Raw genomic sequence first — 25,161 nt, forward strand, 5'->3', positions numbered from 1 at the left:
ATTCTGTCCTATTATACTGTCTAATATTCTGTCCTATTACACTGTCTAATATTCTGTCCTATTATACTGTCTGTCTAATATTCTGTCCTATTATACTGTCTAATATTCTGTCCTATTACACTGTCTGTCTAATATCCTGTCCTATTCCACTGTCTGTCTAATATTCTGTCCTATTACACTGTCTGTCTAATATTCTGTCCTATTCCACTGTCTGTCTAATATTCTGTCCTATTACACTGTCTGTCTAATATCCTGTCCTATTACACTGTCTCTCTAATATTCTGTCCTATTATACTGTCTAATATTCTGTCCTATTACACTGTCTAATATTCTGTCCTATTATACTGTCTGTCTAATATTCTGTCCTATTATACTGTCTAATATTCTGTCCTATTACACTGTCTGTCTAATATTCTGTCCTATTCCACTGTCTGTCTAATATTCTGTCCTATTACACTGTCTGTCTAATATTCTGTCCTATTATACTGTCTAATATTCTGTCCTATTCCACTGTCTGTCTAATATTCTGTCCTATTACACTGTCTAATATTCTGTCCTATTATACTGTCTAATATTCTGTCCTATTACACTGTCTGTCTAATATCCTGTCCTATTATACTGTCTAATATTCTGTCCTATTACACTGTCTGTCTAATATCCTGTCCTATTACACTGTCTGTCTAATATTCTGTCCTATTATACTGTCTAATATTCTGTCCTATTACACTGTCTAATATTCTGTCCTATTATACTGTCTGTCTAATATTCTGTCCTATTATACTGTCTAATATTCTGTCCTATTACACTGTCTGTCTAATATCCTGTCCTATTACACTGTCTGTCTAATATTCTGTCCTATTATACTGTCTAATATTCTGTCCTATTACACTGTCTAATATTCTGTCCTATTATACTGTCTGTCTAATATTCTGTCCTAATATACTGTCTAATATTCTGTCCTATTACACTGTCTGTCTAATATTCTGTCCTATTCCACTGTCTGTCTAATATTCTGTCCTATTACACTGTCTGTCTAATATTCTGTCCTATTATACTGTCTAATATTCTGTCCTATTACACTGTCTGTCTAATATCCTGTCCTATTACACTGTCTGTCTAATATTCTGTCCTATTATACTGTCTAATATTCTGTCCTATTACACTGTCTAATATTCGGTCCTATTATACTGTCTGTCTAATATTCTGTCCTATTATACTGTCTAATATTCTGTCCTATTACACTGTCTGTCTAATATTCTGTCCTATTCCACTGTCTGTCTAATATTCTGTCCTATTACACTGTCTGTCTAATATTCTGTCCTATTATACTGTCTAATATTCTGTCCTATTACACTGTCTGTTCAATATTCTGTCCTATTACACTGTCTAATATTCTGTCCTATTACACTGTCTGTCTAATATTCTGTCCTATTACACTGTCTGTTCAATATTCTGTCCTATTACACTGTCTAATATCCTGTCCTATTACACTGTCTGTCTAATATTCTGTCCTATTATACTGTCTAATATTCTGTCCTATTACACTGTCTGTCTAATATTCTGTCCTATTATACTGTCTAATATTCTGTCCTATTATACTGTCTAATATTCTGTCCTATTATACTGTCTAATATCCTGTCCTATTACACTGTCTGTCTAATATTCTGTCCTATTATACTGTCTAATATTCTGTCCTATTCCACTGTCTGTCTAATATTCTGTCCTATTACACTGTCTAATATCCTGGCCTATTCCACTGTCTGTCTAATATTCTGTCCTATTCCACTGTCTGTCTAATATTCTGTCCTATTATACTGTCTAATATTCTGTCCTATTACACTGTCTGTCTAATATTCTGTCCTATTATACTGTCTAATATTCTGTCCTATTACACTGTCTGTCTAATATTCTGTCCTATTCCACTGTCTGTCTAATATTCTGTCCTATTACACTGTCTGTCTAATATTCTGTCCTATTATACTGTCTAATATTCTGTCCTATTACACTGTCTGTCTAATATCCTGTCCTATTACACTGTCTGTCTAATATTCTGTCCTATTATACTGTCTAATATTCTGTCCTATTACACTGTCTAATATTCTGTCCTATTATACTGTCTGTCTAATATTCTGTCCTATTATACTGTCTAATATTCTGTCCTATTACACTGTCTGTCTAATATTCTGTCCTATTCCACTGTCTGTCTAATATTCTGTCCTATTACACTGTCTGTCTAATATTCTGTCCTATTATACTGTCTAATATTCTGTCCTATTCCACTGTCTGTCTAATATTCTGTCCTATTATACTGTCTAATATTCTGTCCTATTACACTGTCTGTTCAATATTCTGTCCTATTACACTGTCTAATATTCTGTCCTATTACACTGTCTGTCTAATATTCTGTCCTATTACACTGTCTGTTCAATATTCTGTCCTATTACACTGTCTAATATCCTGTCCTATTACACTGTCTGTCTAATATTCTGTCCTATTATACTGTCTAATATTCTGTCCTATTACACTGTCTGTCTAATATTCTGTCCTATTATACTGTCTAATATTCTGTCCTATTATACTGTCTAATATTCTGTCCTATTATACTGTCTAATATCCTGTCCTATTACACTGTCTGTCTAATATTCTGTCCTATTATACTGTCTAATATTCTGTCCTATTCCACTGTCTGTCTAATATTCTGTCCTATTACACTGTCTAATATCCTGGCCTATTCCACTGTCTGTCTAATATTCTGTCCTATTCCACTGTCTGTCTAATATTCTGTCCTATTATACTGTCTAATATTCTGTCCTATTACACTGTCTGTCTAATATTCTGTCCTATTATACTGTCTAATATTCTGTCCTATTATACTGTCTAATATTCTGTCCTATTCCACTGTCTGTCTAATATTCTGTCCTATTCCACTGTCTGTTTAATATCCTGTCCTATTACACTGTCTAAAATTCTGTCCTATTCCACTGTCTGTCTAATATCCTGTCCTATTACACTGTCTAATATTCTGTCCTATTACACTGTCTGTTTAATATCCTGTCCTATTACACTGTCTAATATTCTGTCCTATTCCACTGTCTGTCTAATATTCTGTCCTATTACACTGTCTAATATTCTGTCCTATTACACTGTCTAATATCCTGGCCTATTCCACTGTCTGTCTAATATTCTGTCCTATTCCACTGTCTGTCTAATATTCTGTCCTATTATACTGTCTAATATTCTGTCCTATTACACTGTCTGTCTAATATTCTGTCCTATTATACTGTCTAATATTCTGTCCTATTACACTGTCTGTCTAATATTCTGTCCTATTCCACTGTCTGTCTAATATTCTGTCCTATTACACTGTCTGTCTAATATTCTGTCCTATTATACTGTCTAATATTCTGTCCTATTACACTGTCTGTCTAATATCCTGTCCTATTACACTGTCTGTCTAATATTCTGTCCTATTATACTGTCTAATATTCTGTCCTATTACACTGTCTAATATTCTGTCCTATTATACTGTCTGTCTAATATTCTGTCCTATTATACTGTCTAATATTCTGTCCTATTACACTGTCTGTCTAATATTCTGTCCTATTCCACTGTCTGTCTAATATTCTGTCCTATTACACTGTCTGTCTAATATTCTGTCCTATTATACTGTCTAATATTCTGTCCTATTCCACTGTCTGTCTAATATTCTGTCCTATTATACTGTCTAATATTCTGTCCTATTACACTGTCTGTTCAATATTCTGTCCTATTACACTGTCTAATATTCTGTCCTATTACACTGTCTGTCTAATATTCTGTCCTATTACACTGTCTGTTCAATATTCTGTCCTATTACACTGTCTAATATCCTGTCCTATTACACTGTCTGTCTAATATTCTGTCCTATTATACTGTCTAATATTCTGTCCTATTACACTGTCTGTCTAATATTCTGTCCTATTATACTGTCTAATATTCTGTCCTATTATACTGTCTAATATTCTGTCCTATTATACTGTCTAATATCCTGTCCTATTACACTGTCTGTCTAATATTCTGTCCTATTATACTGTCTAATATTCTGTCCTATTCCACTGTCTGTCTAATATTCTGTCCTATTACACTGTCTAATATCCTGGCCTATTCCACTGTCTGTCTAATATTCTGTCCTATTCCACTGTCTGTCTAATATTCTGTCCTATTATACTGTCTAATATTCTGTCCTATTACACTGTCTGTCTAATATTCTGTCCTATTATACTGTCTAATATTCTGTCCTATTATACTGTCTAATATTCTGTCCTATTCCACTGTCTGTCTAATATTCTGTCCTATTCCACTGTCTGTTTAATATCCTGTCCTATTACACTGTCTAAAATTCTGTCCTATTCCACTGTCTGTCTAATATCCTGTCCTATTACACTGTCTAATATTCTGTCCTATTACACTGTCTGTTTAATATCCTGTCCTATTACACTGTCTAATATTCTGTCCTATTCCACTGTCTGTCTAATATTCTGTCCTATTACACTGTCTAATATTCTGTCCTATTACACTGTCTAATATTCTGTCCTATTACACTGTCTAATATTCTGTCCTATTACACTGTATGTCTAATATCCTGTCCTATTACACTGTCTAATATTCTGTCCTATTACACGGTCTAATATTCTGTCCTATTACACTGTCTAATATTGTGTCCTATTACACTGTCTAATATTATGTCCTATTACACTGTCTAATATTCTGTCCTATTACACCGTCTGTCTAATATGCTGTCCTATTACACTGTCTGTCTAATATCCTGTCCTATTACACGGTCTAATATTCTGTCCTATTACACTGTCTGTCTAATATGCTGTCCTATTACACTGTCTGTCTAATATCCTGTCCTATTACACTGTCTGTCTAATATCCTGTCCTATTACACTGTCTGTCTAATATTCTGTCCTATTACACTCTCTAATATTCTGTCCTATTACACTGTCTGTCTAATATGCTGTCCTATTACACTGTCTGTCTAATATCCTGTCCTATTACACTGTCTAATATTCTGTCCTATTACACTGTCTGTCTAATATGCTGTCCTATTACACTGTCTGTTCAATATCCTGTCCTATTACACTGTCTGTTCAATATTCTGTCCTATTACACTGTCTGTTCAATATTCTGTCCTATTACACTGTCTGTTCAATAAATCAAATCAAATCAAATCAAATTTATTTATATAGCCCTTCGTACATCAGATGATATCTCAAAGTGCTGTACCGAAACCCAGCCTAAAACCCCAAACAGCAAGCAATGCAGGTGTAGAATATCCTGTCCTATTACATTGTCTGTTCAATATCCTGTCTTATTACAGTGTCTGTTCAATATTCTGTCCTATTACACTGTCTGTTCAATATTCTGTCCTATTACACTGTCTGTTCAATATTCTGTCCTATTACACTGTCTGTTCAATATCCTGTCCTATTACACTGTCTGTTCAATATTCTGTCCTATTACACTGTCTGTTCAATATCCTGTCCTATTACACTGTCTGTTCAATATTCTGTCCTATTACACTGTCTGTTCAATATCCTGTCCTATTACACTGTCTGTTCAATAATCTGTCCTTTTACACTGTCTGTCTAATATTCTGTCCTATTACACTGTCTAATATCCTGTCCCATTACAATGTCTAATATTCTGTCCTATTACACTGTCTGTTCAATATTCTGTCCTATTACACTGTCTAATATTCTGTCCTATTACACTGTCTAATATCCTGTCCTATTACACTGTCTAATATTCTGTCCTATTACACGGTCTGTCTAATATTCTGTCCTATTACACTGTCTAATATTCTGTCCTATTACACTGTCTGTTCAATATCCTGTCCTATTACAATGTCTGTTCAATATCCTGTCTTATTACACTGTCTGTTCAATATCCTGTCCTATTACACTGTCTGTTCAATATCATGTCCTATTACACTGTCTGTTCAATATTCTGTCCTTTTACACTGTCTGTCTAATATTCTGTCCTATTACACTGTCTAATATCCTGTCCCATTACAATGTCTAATATTCTGTCCTATTACACTGTCTGTTCAATATTCTGTCCTATTACACTGTCTAATATTCTGTCCTATTACACTGTCTAATATCCTGTCCTATTACACTGTCTAATATTCTGTCCTATTACACGGTCTGTCTAATATTCTGTCCTATTACACTGTCTAATATCCTGTCCTATTACACTGTCTAATATCCTGTCCTATTACACTGTCTGTCTAATATCCTGTCCTATTACACTGTCTGTCTAATATTCTGTCCTATTACACTGTCTAATATCCTGTCCTATTACACTGTCTGTCTAATATCCTGTCCTATTACACTGTCTAATATCCTGTCCTATTACACTGTCTAATATCCTGTCCTATTACACTGTCTGTCTAATATTCTGTCCTATTACACTGTCTGTTCAATATTCTGTCCTATTACACTGTCTAGTATCCTGTCCTATTACACTGTCTAATATTCTGTCCTATTACACTGTCTAATATTCGGTCCTATTACACTGTCTGTCTAATATCCTGTCCTATTACACTGTCTGTCTAATATTCTGTCCTATTACACTGTCTAATATCCTGTCCTATTACACTGTCTAATATCCTGTCCTATTACACTGTCTGTCTAATATCCTGTCCTATTACACTGTCTAATATCCTGTCCTATTACACTGTCTAGTATTCTGTCCTATTACACTGTCTAATATCCTGTCCTATTACACTGTCTGTGCATTAGAGAATCCAAGTCCTTTACCTGCGTTGTATGCGATTGTGTTGGTTTTAGCCAGTGACTTCTTGTAACACAGGTACACCGAGGATCCCCACTGACATGGACAAACAGACAAACACAATATGTGATTGAAACGGGTAAAGACAATGCATTATAAACTCAGCAAAAAAACAAACGTCCCTTTATCAGGACCCTGTCTTTCAAAGATAATTAGTAAAAATCCAAATAACTTCACAGATCTTCATTGTAAAGGGTTTAAACACTGTTTCCCATTGCTTGTTCAATGAACCATAAACAATTAATGAACATGCACCTGTGGAACGGTCGTTAAGACACTAACAGCTTACAGACGGTAGGCAATTAAGGTCACAGTTATGACAACTTAGGACACTAAAGAGGCCTTTCTACTGACTCTGAAAAAACACCAAAATAAAGATGCCCAGGGTCCCTGCTCATCTGCGTGAATGTGCCTTAGTCATGCAGCAAGGAGGCATGAGGACTGCAGATGTGGACTGCAGATGTGGCCACTATGAGGACAGCTGATCGTCCTCATAGTGGCAGACCACATGTAACAACACCTGCACAGGATCGGTACATCCAAACATCACACCTGCGGGACAGGTACAGGATGGCAACAATAACTGTCCCAGTTACACCAGGAACACACAATCCCTCCATCAGTGCTCAGACTGTCCGCAATAGGCTGAGAGAGGCTGGACTGAAGGCTTGTAGGCCTGTTGTAAGGCAGGTCCTCACCTGACATCACCGGCAACAACGTCGCCTATGGGCACAAACCCACCATCGCTCTTCACTGACGAGTCACTGTTTTGTCTCACAGTGATGGTCGGATTTGCGTTTATTGTCGAAGGAATGAGCGTTACACTGAGGCCTGTACTCTGGAGAGGGATCGATTTGGAGATGGAGGGTCCGTCATGGTCTGGGGCGGTGTGTCACAGCATCATCGAAATTAGCTTGTTGTCATTGCAGGCCATCTCAACTCTGTGCGTTACAGGGAAGACATCCTCCTCCCTCATGTGGTACCCTTCCGGCAGGCTCATCCTGACATGACCCTCCAGCATGAAAATGCCACCAGCCATACTGCTCGTTCTGTGCGTGATTTCCTGCAAGACAGAAATGTCAGTGTTCTGCCATGGCCAGTGAAGAGCCCGGTTCTCAATCCCATTGAGCATGTCTGGGACCTGATGGATCGGAGGGTGAGGTCTAGGGCCATTCTCCTCAGAAATGTCCAGGAACTTGCAGGTGCCTTGGTGGAAGAGTGGGGTAACATCTCACAGTACAAACAGGCAAATCTGGTGCAGTACATGAGGAGGAGATGCACTGCAGTACTTTGCAGCTGGTGGCCACACCAGATACTGACTGTTACTTTTGATTTTGACCCCCCCTTTGTTCAGGGACACATTATTCCATTTCTGTTAGTCACATGTCTGTGGAACTTGTTCAGTTTATGTCTCAGTTGTTGAATCTTGTTATGTTCGTACAAATATTTGCACATGTTAAGTTTGCTGAAAATAAACGCAGTTGACAGTGAGAGGAGGTTTCCTTAGAGGTAGAACAGTTATACACTGTGTGTACAAAACATTAGGAACACATGTTTGTTCCTTGACATAAACTGACCAGGTGAAAGCCATGATCCCTTATTGATGTCACCTGTTAAGTCAACTTCAATCAGTGTAGATGAATGGGAGGAGACAGGTTAAATAAGGACTTTTAAGCCTTGAGACAATTGAGACATGGATTGTGTATGTCCGACATTCAGAGGGTGAATGGGCAAGACAAAACGTTTAAGTGCCTTTGAACAGGGTATGGTAGTAGGTGCCAGGCGCACCAGTTTGTGTCAAGAACTGCAACGCTGCTGGGTTTTTCACGCTCAGCCATCTCCTGTGTGTATCAAGAATGGTCCACCACCCAAAGGACATCCAGCCAACTTGACACAGCTGTGGGAAGCATTGGAGTCAACATGCCCCAATGAATTGAGGCTGTTCTGAGGGCAAAAAGGTGGTGGAATTCAACATTAGGAAGGTGTTCATAAGGTTTTGTACACTTAGTGTTGTTCCTCGGGACATTGTATTTGGTGAAAAGCATAGGACCTATAATGTAACCTTGGGGACACCACTTGTCAACTCCTCGTAAGTAAGCCTTGTCTGAGCCAGAATGGCCCATAAGGCAGGAGCCAATGTTTTGTTTCTGTAGCGTGAGGCAGCTTGTTGTACAAGTACAGTGGCTTGCAAAAGTATTCACCCCCCTCCCTTGGAATTTTTCCTATTTTGTTGCCTTTCAACCTGGAATTCAAATAGAGTTTTTTGGTGGGTTTGTATCATTTGATTTTGACATGACATGCCTACCACTTTGAAGATGCAAAATATTTTGTATTGTGAAACAAACAAGAAATAAGACATTAAAAATCGAAAACTTTAGCGTGCATAACTATTCACCCCCCCAGAAGTCGATACTTTGTAGAGACACCTTTTGCAGCAATTACAGCTGCAAGTATCTTGGGGTATGTCTCTATAAGCTTGGCACATCTAGCCACTCGGATCTTTGCCCATTCTTCAAGGCAAAACTGCTCCAGCTTTTTCAAGTTGGATGGGTTCAGCTGGTGTACAGCCATCTTTAAGTAATACCACAGATTCTCAATTGGATTGAGGTCTGGGTTTGACTAGGCCATTCCAAGACATTTAAATGTTTCCCCTTAAACCACTCGAGTGTTGCTTTAGCAGTATGCTTAGGGTCATTGTCCTGCTGGAAGGTGAACCTCCATCCCGGTCTCAAATCTCTGGAAGACAAACTGTTTCCCTCAAGAAACACCCTGTATTTAGCGCCATCCATCATTCCTTCAACTCTGGTCAGTTTCCCAGTCCCTGCCAATGAAAAATATCCCCACAGCATGATGCTGCCACCACCGTGCTTCCCTGTAGGGATGGTGTTCTTGGGGTGATGAGAGGTGTTGAGTTTGCGCTAGACATAGCGTTTTCCTTGATGGCCAAAACCTAAATGTTAGTCTCATCTGACCAGAATACGTTCTTCCATATGTTTGGGGAGTCTCCCACATGCCTGTTGGCGAAAACCAAACGTGTTTGCTTATTTTTTTCTTTAAGTGATGGCTTTTTTCTGGCCACCCTTCCATAAAGCCCAGCTCTGTGGAGTGTACGGCTTAAAGTGGTCCAATGGACAGATACTCCAATCTCTGCTGTGGAGTTTAACAGCTCCTTCAGGGTTATCTTTGCTCTCTCTTTATTGCTTCTCCACAACTTTGTCCCTGACCTGATTGGAGAGCTCCTTGGTCTTCATAGTGCCGCTTGCTTGGTGATGACCCTTGCTTAGTGGTGTTGCAGACTCTGCCTTTCACGGGATAGATCATGCGACACTTAGATTGCACACAGGTGGACTTTATTTAACCAACGTTAACTGCCCATGATATATGAGACAACTTACACAATGTCATGTTCATATAAAGTGGCATTGGTTACATCGTTACCTAGCAACCCCTTACCATTACAACTTTTACAACTACTAGTTTTAGCACCTGTAGCTCATCATGGATGATTTTAAAATGGCTTTTTATTTATTTTATCCACTAACTTTTAATGAATTGTACCAACAAGAAGAGGAGGAGGTGGAAGATATGAAAGAAATTAAACAAGAAGAGCAAATGGACCAGCAACCTGAGCCCAGTGTTAATGTTATAGAGATAGACCAGCAACCTGAGCCCAGTGTTAATGTTATAGAGATGGACCAGCAACCTGAGCCCAGTGTTAATGTTATAGATATACACCAGCAACCTGAGCCCAGTGTTAATGTTATAGAGATAGACCAGCAACCTGAGCCCAGTGTTAATGTTATAGAGATGGACCAGCAACCTGAGCCCAGTGTTAATGTTATAGATATACACCAGCAACCTGAGCCCAGTGTTAATGTTATAGAGATGGACCAGCAACCTGAGCCCAGTGTTAACATTATAGATATAGACCAGCAACCTGAGCCCAGTGTTAACATTATAGATATACACCAGCAACCTGAGCCCAGTGTTAACATTATAGATATACACCAGCAACCTGAGCCCAGTGTTAATGTTATAGATATACACCAGCAACCTGAGCCCAGTGTTAACATTATAGATATACACCAGCAACCTGAGCCCAGTGTTAATGTTATAGATATACACCAGCAACCTGAGCCCAGTGTTAACATTATAGATATAGACCAGCAACCTGAGCCCAGTGTTAACATTATAGATATACACCAGCAACCTGAGCCCATTGTTAACATTATAGATATACACCAGCAACCTGAGCCCAGTGTTAATGTTATAGAGATGGACCAGCAACCTGAGCCCATTGTTAACATTATAGATATACACCAGCAACCTGAGCCCAGTGTTCATGTTATAGATATACACCAGCAACCTGAGCCCAGTGTTAACATTATAGATATACACCAGCAACCTGAGCCCAGTGTTAACATTATAGATATACACCAGCAACCTGAGCCCAGTGTTAACATTATAGATATACACCAGCAACCTGAGCCCAGTGTTAACATTATAGATATACACCAGCAACCTGAGCCCAGTGTTAACATTATAGATATACACCAGCAACCTGAGCCCAGTGTTAACATTATAGATATACACCAGCAACCTGAGCCCAGTGTTAATGTTATAGAGATGGACCAGCAACCTGAGCCCATTGTTAATGTTATAGATATACACCAGCAACCTGAGCCCAGTGTTAACATTATAGATATACACCAGCAACCTGAGCCCAGTGTTAACATTATAGATATACACCAGCAACCTGAGCCCAGTGTTAACATTATAGATATACACCAGCAACCTGAGCCCAGTGTTAACATTATAGATATACACCAGCAACCTGAGCCCAGTGTTAACATTATAGATATACACCAGCAACCTGAGCCCAGTGTTAACATTATAGATATACACCAGCAACCTGAGCCCAGTGTTAACATTATAGATATACACCAGCAACCTGAGCCCAGTGTTAACATTATAGATATACACCAGCAACCTGAGCCCAGTGTTAACATTATAGATATACACCAGCAACCTGAGCCCAGTGTTAATGTTATAGAGATGGACCAGCAACCTGAGCCCATTGTTAATGTTATAGATATACACCAGCAACCTGAGCCCAGTGTTAACATTATAGATATACACCAGCAACCTGAGCCCAGTGTTAACATTATAGATATACACCAGCAACCTGAGCCCAGTGTTAACATTATAGATATACACCAGCAACCTGAGCCCAGTGTTAACATTATAGATATACACCAGCAACCTGAGCCCAGTGTTAACATTATAGATATACACCAGCAACCTGAGCCCAGTGTTAACATTATAGATATACACCAGCAACCTGAGCCCAGTGTTAACATTATAGATATACACCAGCAACCTGAGCCCAGTGTTAACATTATAGATATACACCAGCAACCTGAGCCCAGTGTTAACATTATAGATATACACCAGCAACCTAAGCCCAGTGTTAATGTTATAGAGATGGACCAGCAACCTGAGCCCAGTGTTAATGTTATAGATATACACCAGCAACCTGAGCCCAGTGTTAATGTTATAGATATAGACCAGCAACCTGAGCCCATTGTTAACATTATAGATATACACCAGCAACCTAAGCCCAGTGTTAATGTTATAGAGATGGACCAGCAACCTGAGCCCAGTGTTAATGTTATAGAGATGGACCAGCAACCTAAGCCCAGTGTTAATGTTATAGATATACACCAGCAACCTGAGCCCATTGTTAACATTATAGATATACACCAGCAACCTAAGCCCAGTGTTAACATTATAGATATACACCAGCAACCTAAGCCCAGTGTTAACATTATAGATATACACCAGCAACCTAAGCCCAGTGTTAATGTTATAGAGATGGACCAGCAACCTGAGCCCAGTGTTAATGTTATAGAGATGGACCAGCAACCTGAGCCCAGTGTTAATGTTATAGATATACACCAGCAACCTGAGCCCAGTGTTAACATTATAGATATACACCAGCAACCTAAGCCCAGTGTTAATGTTATAGAGATGGACCAGCAACCTGAGCCCAGTGTTAATGTTATAGAGATGGACCAGCAACCTGAGCCCAGTGTTAATGTTATAGAGATGGACCAGCAACCTGAGCCCAGTGTTAATGTTATAGAGATGGACCAGCAACCTGAGCCCAGTGTTAACATTATAGATATACACCAGCAACCTGAGCCCATTGTTAACATTATAGATATACACCAGCAACCTGAGCCCATTGTTAACATTATAGATATACACCAGCAACTTGAGCCCAGTGTTAATGTTATAGAGATGGACCAGCAACCTGAGCCCAGTGTTAATGTTATCGAGATGGACCAGCAACCTGAGCCCAGTGTTCATGTTATAGATATACACCAGCAACCTGAGCCCATTGTTAACATTATAGATATACACCAGCAACCTGAGCCCATTGTTAACATTATAGATATACACCAGCAACCTGAGCCCAGTGTTAATGTTATAGAGATGGACCAGCAACCTGAGCCCAGTGTTAATGTTATAGATATACACCAGCAACCTGAGCCCAGTGTTAACATTATCGATGGACCAGCAACCTGAGCCCACCCCTTGTCTTCTATAGTATCGTATTGTATTGTATAGTATAGTATAGTATAGTATAGTATAGTATAGTATAGGATAGTATTGTATTGTATTGTATTGTATAGTAGTGTATAGTATTGTATAGTATAGTATTGTATGGTATAGTAGTGTATTGTATTGTATAGTAGTGTATTGTATAGTAGTGTATTGTATAGTAGTGTATTGTATTGTATAGTAGTGTATTGTATTGTATAGTAGTGTATTGTATTGTATAGTAGTGTATTGTATTGTATAGTAGTGTATTGTAAAGTAGTGTATTGTATAGTAGTGTATTGTATAGTAGTGTATTGTATAGTAGTGTATTGTATTGTATAGTAGTGTATTGTATAGTAGTGTAGTGTATTGTATTGTAGTGTATTGTATAGTAGTGTATTGTATTGTATAGTAGTGTATTGTATAGTAGTGTATTGTATAGTAGTGTATTGTATAGTAGTGTATTGTATTGTATAGTAGTGTATTGTATAGTATAGTATTGTATGGTATAGTAGTGTATTGTATTGTATAGTAGTGTATTGTATTTTATTGTATTGTATAGTAGTGTATTGTATGGTATAGTAGTGTATTGTATAGTAGTGTATTGTATTTTATTGTATTCTATTGTATTGTATTGTAATATATTGTGTAGTGCTGTATTGTATATTATTGTATTGTATAGTATTGTATTGCATAGTATTGTATTGTATAGTATTGTATAGTATAGTATTGTATTGTATTCTATAGTATTGTATTCTATAGTATTGTATTGTATTGTGTAGTATTTTATTGTATTCTATTCTATAGTATTGTATTGTATTCTATTGTGTAGTATTGTATTGTATATTATTGTATTGTATAGTATTGTATTGTATTGTATTGTATAGTATTGTATTGTATAGTATTGTATTGTATGGGGTGATTCTGCTCACCATACTACTATTGAGGTTCTTGTCCACCTTGCAGAAGGTGTGAGGGGGCGTCTCCCCTTTGCCCGGGATGATGATGCAGACATCTGTGACAGCCAATGACGTGTGAGGCTGGCTCTGCGGGGAGCGGCGATAAGTGATGTAGATGCGTTGGGAGGAGGAGCTACTGATGTTGGCAGGACGACCAGAGGGAGTGGTTTGGACGATGTGACAGCCAGGCTTCAGCTTCTCCTTCCACTCATACAGAACCCTGAGAGGAGACAGAGGAGGAAATGTTAGGACTGATTCACAATAAACAGCCAAGCCAAGCCTAGACAAGCCTAGACAAGCCTAGACAAGCCTAGCCAAGCCTAGCTGTACTGGCCTGGACTGGTTACTCATACCCCATTGGATGCTACCTTTGGATTGGGACACAGTCATTGGATGCTGCCTTTGGATTGGGACACAGACATTGGATGCTGCCTTTGGATTGGGACAGAACCATTGGATGCTGCCTTTGGATTGGGACAGAACCATTGGATGCTGCCTTTGGATTGGGTCACGGCCATTGTTTGCAGGACAGAAAATATGTGAGCCAGCACTGTACAGTAGGGGTCGCCATGACAGAGCCAGCAATGTACAGTAGGGGTCGCCATGACAGAGCCAGCAATGTACAGTAGGGGTCGCCATGACAGAGGCAGCACTGTACAGTAGGGGTCGCAATGATAGAGGCAGCACTGTACAGTAGGGGTCGCCATGATAGAGGCAGCACTGTACAGTAGGGGTCGCCATGACAGAGCCAGCACTGTACAGTAGGGGTCGCCATGACAGAGGCAGCACTGTACAGTAGGGGTCGCCATGATAGAGGCAGCACTGTACAGTAGGGGTCGCCATGATAGAGGCAGCACTGTACAGTAGGGGTCGCCATGATAGAGGCAGCACTGTACAGTAGGGGTCGCCATGACAGAGGCAGCACTGTACAGTAGGGGTCGCCATGACAGAGGCAGCACTGTACAGTAGGGGTCGCCATGATAGAGCCAGCACTGTACAGTAGGGGTCGCCATGACAGAGGCAGCACTGTACAGTAGGGGTCGCCATGACAGAGGCAGCACTGTACAGTAGGGGTCGCCATGATAGAGGGAAACGGCTTTTAGCGTGTTTACATAGTAAACAATATCCCACAACGTGCTGTTTTCCTTTGAAACAATAACAGAGAAATGATCTCACTTACTCCTAAGCCCATCAGAGTTGAGCCTTGATTATGGTGAATCACGTTCGATAGACAGTGAAAGAAGATTACTGGACTACTGACCTAAGAAAGTATATCTACTGACCTGGTCTACACTAGGAGATGGGATTAAGGTTGTTTTGTGAGATTATAGGCCAGTGACCCGGGGAAGATCTGGTCCTAGGTCAGATCTAATGGAAGAGGTGATTGAGTGCTGTAGTGTGTGTTTTGGGTAAGTGACAGCAGAAGCACTGTTCCTAGACCCGTCTTGGGAAAAGGGCATTAGTGTAGTGGTGTGGGTGATTGGCCAGTAACTGTTCCTAGTTCAGTCCTAGGAGTCTGCTATAGGATTAGTGGTGTGAGTGACCGTTTAAGTACTGTAGACCAGTCCTTCTAGAAAAAGAGGGACTAGTGTTGTGCTGTGAATAACAGGATAAGTACTGATCCTAGACCAGCCCTTGGAGGTTGTGATAGGATTAGTGTAGTGTTATAAGTCACAGGAAAATAACTGATTTCAGGTCAGTATTAGAAGGAACAGGGGATTAGTCTGCATCCCAAATAGCACCCTATTCTCTATATAGTGCACTATTTTTGACCAGGGCCCATAGGGATGCTATTTGGGATGGGAGCTAGGGATTAGTGTAGTGTTTCTGTGAGTGACCATGTAAGAACTGTTCCTAGACCAGCATTTATCAAGGTAAGGAGTAGTGTAGTGTTGTGAGTAGCAGGAGATGACTGACCCCAGATCAGTGAGAGGAGGTTTATCTCGGCCTCTCTTGTAGCAGAGGTAGATCTGAGGCCCTCTGAGACTGGCTCCGTTCAGCTCTGCAGACAGACCAGACGGGGTGGACTCGAGGCATGTGTAACCCTGAGGAACCTAGGAAAAATTATACATAAAGACAAATCATCACAACGATACATTCATAGGACAGGTACTGGGTATATGGGATGTGTGGTCCTGTGTGAATCAGTTGGTGGAGTGTAGAACTTGCAAGGCCAAGGGTTGTGAGTTCAATTCCTGCCTGGGCCACAATATGAAAACATGTATGCAGACGTAAGTCACTCTAGATGAAGAAGGGTGTCAGCTAAATGTCATAAATAATCCTCAGTTTAAGTTGAAAAGCATAGAACCTTTGGGGACAACGTTTAATTTGCAGAGTGCTTTTCATTAAACACAGAAATCACAAAGCTCTGTACATCAAAAACAACTTTACAAATGCTTTATGAAGGCTGAAAGTTAGAGTTGAAACATACTGGTAACTTTCCCAAACCAGGTTTACCAGAAATCCTTGATGGAAGATCCCAGAATCAGGAGTGGATAAGTAGGAAGTCCAGAAACCAACCCAATCAAGATTTCTGGAAAACCTGGGAAACCTGGGAAATTTACCAGAATTTCTTTACCTCCCAACTAAAAGCTAAACAAAAAAAGGCTAGTAGTGTACTACTGTACCGCTTCCCCTAGTGAGCATATAACCACAGCTATGTCTGTGATGGGGGCCAGGGGCCGACCACCAGGGGCCGAGCGGGGAGAGCGACCAGGAACATCGTCCAGCTGCAGTTCCTCCTCTAAGGGCTTGGAGGAGTCAGTGAGTCCTGCTACCACAAAGTAGTCTGCTATGCGAGGACCTGTCTCCTCCATCATCAACCATGGGCTAAAGAGAGAGAGGGGAGAGGAAGATGGGGAGGGGGTGAGAGAGCAAGAGAGAGTTCAGGTTAGTTTATTTATCAATAAATACCGTATGAAGTAATCTGTTACATGAGTGTTGAGGAAGCAACTCTAAAAATATAGTTTACCAAAGCTACCAACTAATTCCCACTGGTAGAATTAGAAACTACACTAAAGCTAAACCTTAAGAGAAATAAGGTTCACTTACATCCGAACTACTTTGTGAAAAAATTATCACATGTAAATCTGTCATAGACTACAAATTGCAAGTACAGATCCCTTTAGGGTCAAATGTTAACAGAATGTGTAACGATGTTTCAAGTGAGAATTAGGCAGGTCTATTTCCGAAAAAATAAAGGAAATTATTGCCTACTTCACCCATATCATATTTTGTTTTGCAGAAAACGTAAGTGTGTAGTTCCAGTAGTTAGCTACATGGTAAAACAGTAGTGTGTAGCTCCAGTAGTTAGCTACACCGCTACATGGTAAAACAGTAGTGTGTAGTTCCAGTAGTTAGCTACACCGCTACATGGTAAAACAGTAGTGTGTAGTTCCAGTAGTTAGCTACACCGCTACATGGTAAAACAGTAGTGTGTAGTTTCAGTAGTTAGCTACACCGCTACATGGTAAAACAGTAGTGTGTAGTTCCAGTAGTTGGCTAAACTGCTACATGGTAAAACAGTAGTGTGTAGTTCCAGTAGTTAGCTACACCGCTACATGGTAAAACAGTAGTGTGTAGTTCCAGTAGTTAGCTACATGGTAAAACAGTAGTGTGTAGTTCCAGTAGTTAGCTACACCGCTACATGGTAAAACAGTAGTGTAGTTCCAGTAGTTAGCTACACCGCTACATGGTAAAACAGTAGTGTAGTTCCAGTAGTTAGCTACACCGCTACATGGTAAAACAGTAGTGTGTAGTTTCAGTAGTTAGCTACATCGCTACATGGTAAAACAGTAGTGTGTAGCTCCAGTAGTTAGCTACACCGTTACATGGTAAAACAGTAGTGTGTAGTTCCAGTAGTTAGCTACACCGCTACATGGTAAAACAGTAGTGTGTAGCTCCAGTAGTTAGCTACACCGCTACATGGTAAAACAGTAGTGTGTAGTTCCAGTAGTTAGCTACACCGCTACATGGTAAAACAGTAGTGTGTAGTTCCAGTAGTTAGCTACATCGCTACATGGTAAAACAGTAGTGTGTAGCTTCAGTAGTTAGCTACACCGCTACATGGTAAAACAGTAGTGTGTAGTTCCAGTAGTTAGCTACACCGCTACATGGTAAAACAGTAGTGTGTAGTTTCAGTAGTTAGCTACATCGCTACATGGTAAAACAGTAGTGTGTAGCTCCAGTAGTTAGCTACACCGTTACATGGTAAAACAGTAGTGTGTAGTTCCAGTAGTTAGCTACACCGCTACATGGTAAAACAGTAGTGTGTAGTTCCAGTAGTTAGCTACACCGCTACATGGTAAAACAGTAGTGTGTAGTTTCAGTAGTTAGCTACATCGCTACATGGTAAAACAGTAGTGTGTAGTTCCAGTAGTTAGCTCCCACTGCTGCCTCCCTCCCCTCCACCTCCCACTGCTGAAATTTTTCTGAAATTTCCACATTCATCAGGGAGCAGGCTGAGGCTCTTTCATCAATAAGCAGTGTGGAGGATAGGCCAACTACGCACAACGGATTTCCTCCTGAACCATTCTCATCCAAAACAGAAATGTGTCTGAATTACGTGAGCAGAGCATGTAATTTAGGGTTGAAATCAGACCAGAAAGAGGAACTCCTTGGTTAGGTTGTCATAAAGACACTGTGACTGATTTCCTGTGAATTATTGCATGATTTCCTGATGTAGTGATTCATGAAAGTAACATCCTCTGAATTAAAGTCCCCCCTATTTCATGTTCCACATCCCCTCCCCCCCAACACCACCACCACCACCACCAACCACCATCCATGACAACCCTGAGTCACATCCCACTGTCGAAGATTTATACTGAACAAAAATATAACGCAACATGCAACAATTTACAGACATACAGTTCGATAAGGAAATCAGTCAATTGAAATCAATTCATTAAGCCCAAATCTATTGATTTCACATGACTGGGAATACAGATATGCATCTGTTGGTCACAGATACCTTAAAAAAAGGTAGAGGCGTGGATCAGAAAACCAGTCAGTATCTGGTGTGACCACCATTTGCCTCATGCAGTGCGACACATCTCCTTCACATAGAGTTGATCAGACAGTTGGTTGTGGCCTGTGGAATGTTGTCCCACTCCTCTTCAGTGGCTGTACGAAGTTGCTGGATATTGGCGGGAATTGGAACAAGCTGTTGTACACGTCGATCCAGAGTATCCCAAACATGCTGAATGGGTGACGTCTGGGGAATATGCAGGCCATGAGACATTTACAGCTTCCAGGAATTGTGCACAGAGCCTTGCGACATGGGGCCGTGCACTATGATGCTGTAACATGAGTTGATGGCAGCAGATGAATGACACAACAATGATCTTGTTGATCTCAGGATCTTGTCACAGTTTCTCTATGCATTCAAACTGCCATTGATAAAATGCAATTGCGTTTGTTGTCCGTAGCTTACGCCTGCCCATACCATAACCCCACCGCCTCCGTGAGGCACTCTGTTCACAACGTTGACATCAACAAACATCTCGCCCACACGGCGCAATACACACTGTCTGCCATCTGCCCGGTACAGTTGAAACCGGGATTCATCGGTGAAGAGCACACTTCTCCAGAGGCCATCGAAGGTGAGCATTTCCCCACTGAAGTCTGTTATGACGCTGAACTGCAGTCAGGTCACGACCCTGGTGGGGACAACGAGCACGCACATGCATGAGCTTCCCTGAGACTGTTTCTGACAGTTTGTCCAGACATTCTTCGATTGTGCAAACCCACAGTTTCATCAGCTATCCGGGTGGCTGGTCTCAGACGATCGCCGCGTAGGTGAAGAAACTGGATGTGGAGGTCCTGGGCTGAGGTGTTTACACTTGGCCTGCGTTTGTGAGGCCGGTTGGACGTAATGCCAATATCTCTAAAACGATGTCGGAGGCGGCTTATAGTAGAGAAATGAACATTAAATGTTCTGGCAACAGCTCTGGAGAACCTTCCTTAAGTCAGCATGGCAATTGCACGCTCCCTCAAAACTTGAAACATCTTTGGGATTGTGTTGTGTGACAAAACTGCACATTTTAGTGGCCTTATGCCGCACCTGTCAGGTGGATGGATTATCTTGGCAAAGAAGAAATGCTCACTAACAGGGATGTAAACACATTTGGGCACAACATTTGAGAGAAATAAGATTATTGTGTGTATGGAACATTTCTGGGATCTTTTATTTCAGCTCATGAAACTTGGGACCAACACTTTACATGTTGTGTTAAACTTTTGTTCAGTGTATTTCCTTATCCCAAATATTACAACAATTCTAATGAATAGGCCTACCCTACCCCTAATCTCAGAAGCACCCATCCTTACCCCTAATCTCAGAAGCACTAATCCCTATCCCTAATCTCAGAAGCACTAATCCCTACCCTTAATCTCAGAAGCACTAATCCCTATCCCTAATCTCAGAAGCACTAATCCCTACCCTTAATCTCAGAAGCACTAATCCCTATCCCTAATCTCAGAAGCACTAATCCCTACCCTTAATCTCAGAAGCACTAATCCCTATCCCTAATCTGCAGAAGCACTAATCCCTACCCTTAATCTCAGAAGCACTAATCCCTACCCCTAATCTCAGAAGCACTAATTCCTACCCCTAATCTGAGAAGCACTAATCCCTATCCCTAATCTCAGAAGCACTAATCCCTATCCCTAATCTCAGAAGCACTAATCCCTATCCCTAATCTGCATAACCAATGATAATTCTGTCATATGAGACTAACACGTAATAAACATCAGGGATCTCTGACTGATGGAGTTGAGTTGAATGACAGTGAACAGGGCATCCCAGCTATCTGTACCAGTTCTGGAGGCTGCATCAGCAATAGAAATAGAATGACTAGAATGAACATTCCCATTCATCTCAACCTGATGTGATGGGTGAACCAGTCACCATACTGTCAAATTGTGGTGTTTTTAGGTCCCCTTTTTAGTCATTTACATGCTAGTAATCTCTGCACCTTGAACCAAATTATCAATGTTTAAAAAGTGTGACAAGAGACTATCGTTCTAATCATTGTACGTCTATGGCAGTACCAGAGCTGTGCCCAGGAGCCTGGACTATAGGGACTCCTGTAAACACCAGGAGGGGCCGCAGGGGTGTAGGGAACAGGCCGATCGGGGAGGGAGGGAACAACAAAACATTCCACTATGTAGCATCTGGTCCCTCTTAGCCATGAAGCTATGTAGGCAGGTAGGCAGACATCAGGCATAAAGACAGACAGCCACCAGGTAGGCAGACAGATAGGAAGACAGGCAAGCAGAAAGACCTCAGGCATACAGACAGACAGACAGACAGCCACCAGGTAGGCAGACAGATAGGAAGACAGGCAAGCAGAAATACCTCAGGCAGACAGACAGACAGACAGACAGACAGACAGACAGACAGACAGACAGACAGACAGACAGACAGACAGACAGACAGACAGACAGACAGACAGACAGACAGACAGACAGACAGACAGACAGACAGACAGACAGACAGACAGACACCAGGTAGGCAGACAGATAGGTAGACAGGCAAGCAGAAAGACCTCAGGCATACAGACAGACAGACAGACAGACAGACAGACAGACAGACAGACAGACAGACAGACAGACAGACAGACAGACAGACAGACAGACAGACAGACAGACAGACAGACAGACAGACAGACAGACAGACAGACACCAGGTAGGCAGACAGATAGGTAGACAGGCAAGCAGAAAGGCCTCAGGCATACAGACAGACAGACAGACAGACAGACAGACAGACAGACAGACAGACAGACAGACAGACAGACAGACAGACAGACAGACAGACAGACAGACAGACAGACAGACAGACAGACACCAGGTAGGCAGACAGATAGGTAGACAGGCAAGCAGAAAGACCTCAGGCATACAGACAGACAGACAGACAGACAGACAGACAGACAGACAGACAGACAGACAGACAGACAGACAGACAGACAGACAGACAGACAGACAGACAGACAGACAGACAGACAGACAGACAGACACCAGGTAGGCAGACAGACAGACAGACAGACAGACAGACAGACAGACAGACAGACAGACAGACAGACAGACAGACAGACAGACAGACAGACAGACGCCAGGTAGGCAGACAGATAGGTAGACAGGCAAGCAGATTGACAGGCAAGGCATACCACAAAACATGCAGTGGATTCCTGGAATACTTGTTGGGGGAGAAAGGCCATACCCAAATGTGTCTGTAATTAATCCTACTGGTGTGATAAAACCTAACTGTTTTCCCTGGAAGCTTTCATAACATTGTGTTCGAATATAAATTCTGGGACTGCCATAACAGATTACTACAGGCAGACTAAAGACATCCGTTTGACAGTGGAGTGATGGAGCACCAAAATCCCAGGAAAAGAGAGAACACAAGACACAAGTCAACCAAGTTCTTAATAATTAGGCCTATAATCAATCAAAAACAAATGAGCTGGGCCTAATTATAACCAATTATTACATATCTAACTTAATTTTAATTGTAAAATGATGTGTTAGTTTATGTCTAATAAGTTGTCTTCATAACGTATTACAGGACCAGAAAGGAGAGATCGGTTGCTACAAAAGTAGCCTATCCCTGTCGGCCCTGATACAATGTATCCCCATACTAGTAAACAGAGTACACAAAACACGATGCATCATAACAGCGGTGCTAGTGCCTGACACTAGGTCCAAAAAGGGTACGGAGTTCGTTCATTCATTGATGGGTTTGTATCACGGTCTGATTTTACCCAGTTACACTCGAGAACACTATAACAGGGATGACATGATAATCGAAATGTATGCACAGCCCACATCAAAACAGGACCCATTTAATTTACAACAACATCAGTGATCGATGCTTAGACATAATCAATATATAAACTAACCATAGAGAACACATCGTTTCAGACGAAACAAATATATAAATAAATAAAATATATCCTCTACAGAAGAGATTATCATCTCTAGAAATCAATATGTTTACAGCGATCAAAAAAACATCCATGTTCATCCAATGAAATGATGATGAACCTCTACTCACATACCAGGATCACACGACGATTGTTGTCAAACGCTTACTGAGCTGGACACTGTTTTTTCTATCAAAATAAACCTACAATTTGAACGACAATTTATTCGCCATTTGTGTTGAATTATTTTCCCTTCTGTCGTATAAGAAATGAATAGTGTGTCTCGGGTCGACCAAAAATAATACGCATCCAACGAAATAAATACACTTGCGCTTTATCCCAGACCCGTTATCCACGTGACCGCTCACAATTCACATGAACGCGCACGGACGTCATTGGTGACACGGAGGAAGATGGACGAGTACTAGGATTATCATGCATCTCTTTAGTTCAACATGCAGCCGAATTTACGGTGCAGTTGCTGATTGGTACATCATTCATATTTTCAATGACAATATCATCATTTGGCACAATCTAGAATTCAAATTGTAAGAACAACAACAAACAATCCCGCTACGACCTGCTGTTGTAATTTCCTTGTGAGAAGGCAGTGTCGATGCAAAATAATGTTGTACAAAATGGCTAGAGAGGAGTTCGTAACGAGAGAGATAAATAATATGGAGAATATTAGCTTTCAATCGACCTACGTTTGCTCCTGCTTCCCTCCATTGATGACGGGAAAGAAAGGCGAAACTGGCACCTCTCGTCATTCCTCGCACATTACGCTGATCATCATGACTATTATAATTTGTTATGCTCGTTTCAGTTATATTATTTATCCCTCCTCTATCGTATTAAAGAGATGGAGTCCAGACAGGCTACTGTAGGAAACGTTATATTTAGGCCTATAGTATAATGCTAAAATAATACGTAATGAATTGACAAGGACAGTTTGAAGGGGAGGGTGTGGGGGAGCTATAGTTTTACTAGGGACGTTAGTTATAATTATTACCCCAGTATGTTCCTGGTTCCAGGGAAAGATTTGTACTGGATTACTTTTTCTAAACTGACCCATTACTCATGTTTTGAAGAAAATGCAACATCATATCCATAAGATAAAAGGCTACACTGAACCACGTGCTTGGCAGCCAAATGTTTAGGTGTTCCATAATTATAATTTTTAAAGTGATATAATTTGATCGTTGTCATTATTTTAGCAATCCGCGTTAGACAGCAAATGACAGGAGTGGCAAGGAGTGGACTGTAATAATAGCCTGGTTGCTGTCTCTTTTCAGCTATCTCTTTAGGTCTATTCACTGCCTCACATTTAAAACAATTTAAGTTAATTTCGCAAATTTCCATTAGAACACTTTTCCATTATAAAGACGTGTGATAGAGGTTGTGACTGAGTGTTTTGTATTATTTTAACAGCGGCGCTCTACTGCACCCCTGTGGTTATTATTATTGGGGCGGCAGGTAGCCTAGTGGCAACAAGATGACATGGTAAAAATCTGTTGTTCTGCCCCTGAACAGGCAGTTAACCCACTGTTCCTAGGCCGTCATTGTAAATAAGAATTTGTTCTTAACTGACTTTCCTAGTTAAATAAAATACTGTCTAGTGGACACATTTTTTTACTACAGTATTTCATTTTGGCAGTGTTCATATTGCCATGCCATTCTCTTTCTATTCATATTTCGTATTTTAAATGTAACCTTTATTTAAATAGGCAAGTCAGTTAACAAATTCTTATTTATTGAAATTCATTGAACCACGCTCCAACTGATATAACAGCACTATGGATGCAATGACTGACCATCCATGATATCAA

General features: G+C 40.5%; 1 protein-coding gene across 1 annotated transcript in view; it reads right to left on the minus strand.

Moving 5' to 3' along the window:
• dennd4a (DENN/MADD domain containing 4A) overlaps positions 1–23,681 on the minus strand; it is a 116,283-nt gene extending 92,602 nt beyond the window's left edge. Inside the window, exons 1-5 of the mRNA XM_031832824.1 lie at positions 23,468–23,681; positions 17,033–17,234; positions 16,323–16,459; positions 14,379–14,625; positions 6,807–6,876 (exon numbers count right to left, since the gene is read on the minus strand). Of these exons, the coding sequence (XP_031688684.1) occupies positions 6,807–6,876; positions 14,379–14,625; positions 16,323–16,459; positions 17,033–17,224 (646 nt within the window). The 5' untranslated portion in view covers positions 17,225–17,234; positions 23,468–23,681. The remainder of the gene's footprint in view (positions 1–6,806; positions 6,877–14,378; positions 14,626–16,322; positions 16,460–17,032; positions 17,235–23,467) is intronic.
• Positions 23,682–25,161: the final 1,480 nt, after the last annotated feature.

This window comes from Oncorhynchus kisutch, linkage group LG10 (assembly GCF_002021735.2).
Source record: "Oncorhynchus kisutch isolate 150728-3 linkage group LG10, Okis_V2, whole genome shotgun sequence".
In the NCBI taxonomy this organism is placed as follows: Eukaryota; Metazoa; Chordata; class Actinopteri; order Salmoniformes; family Salmonidae; genus Oncorhynchus; species Oncorhynchus kisutch.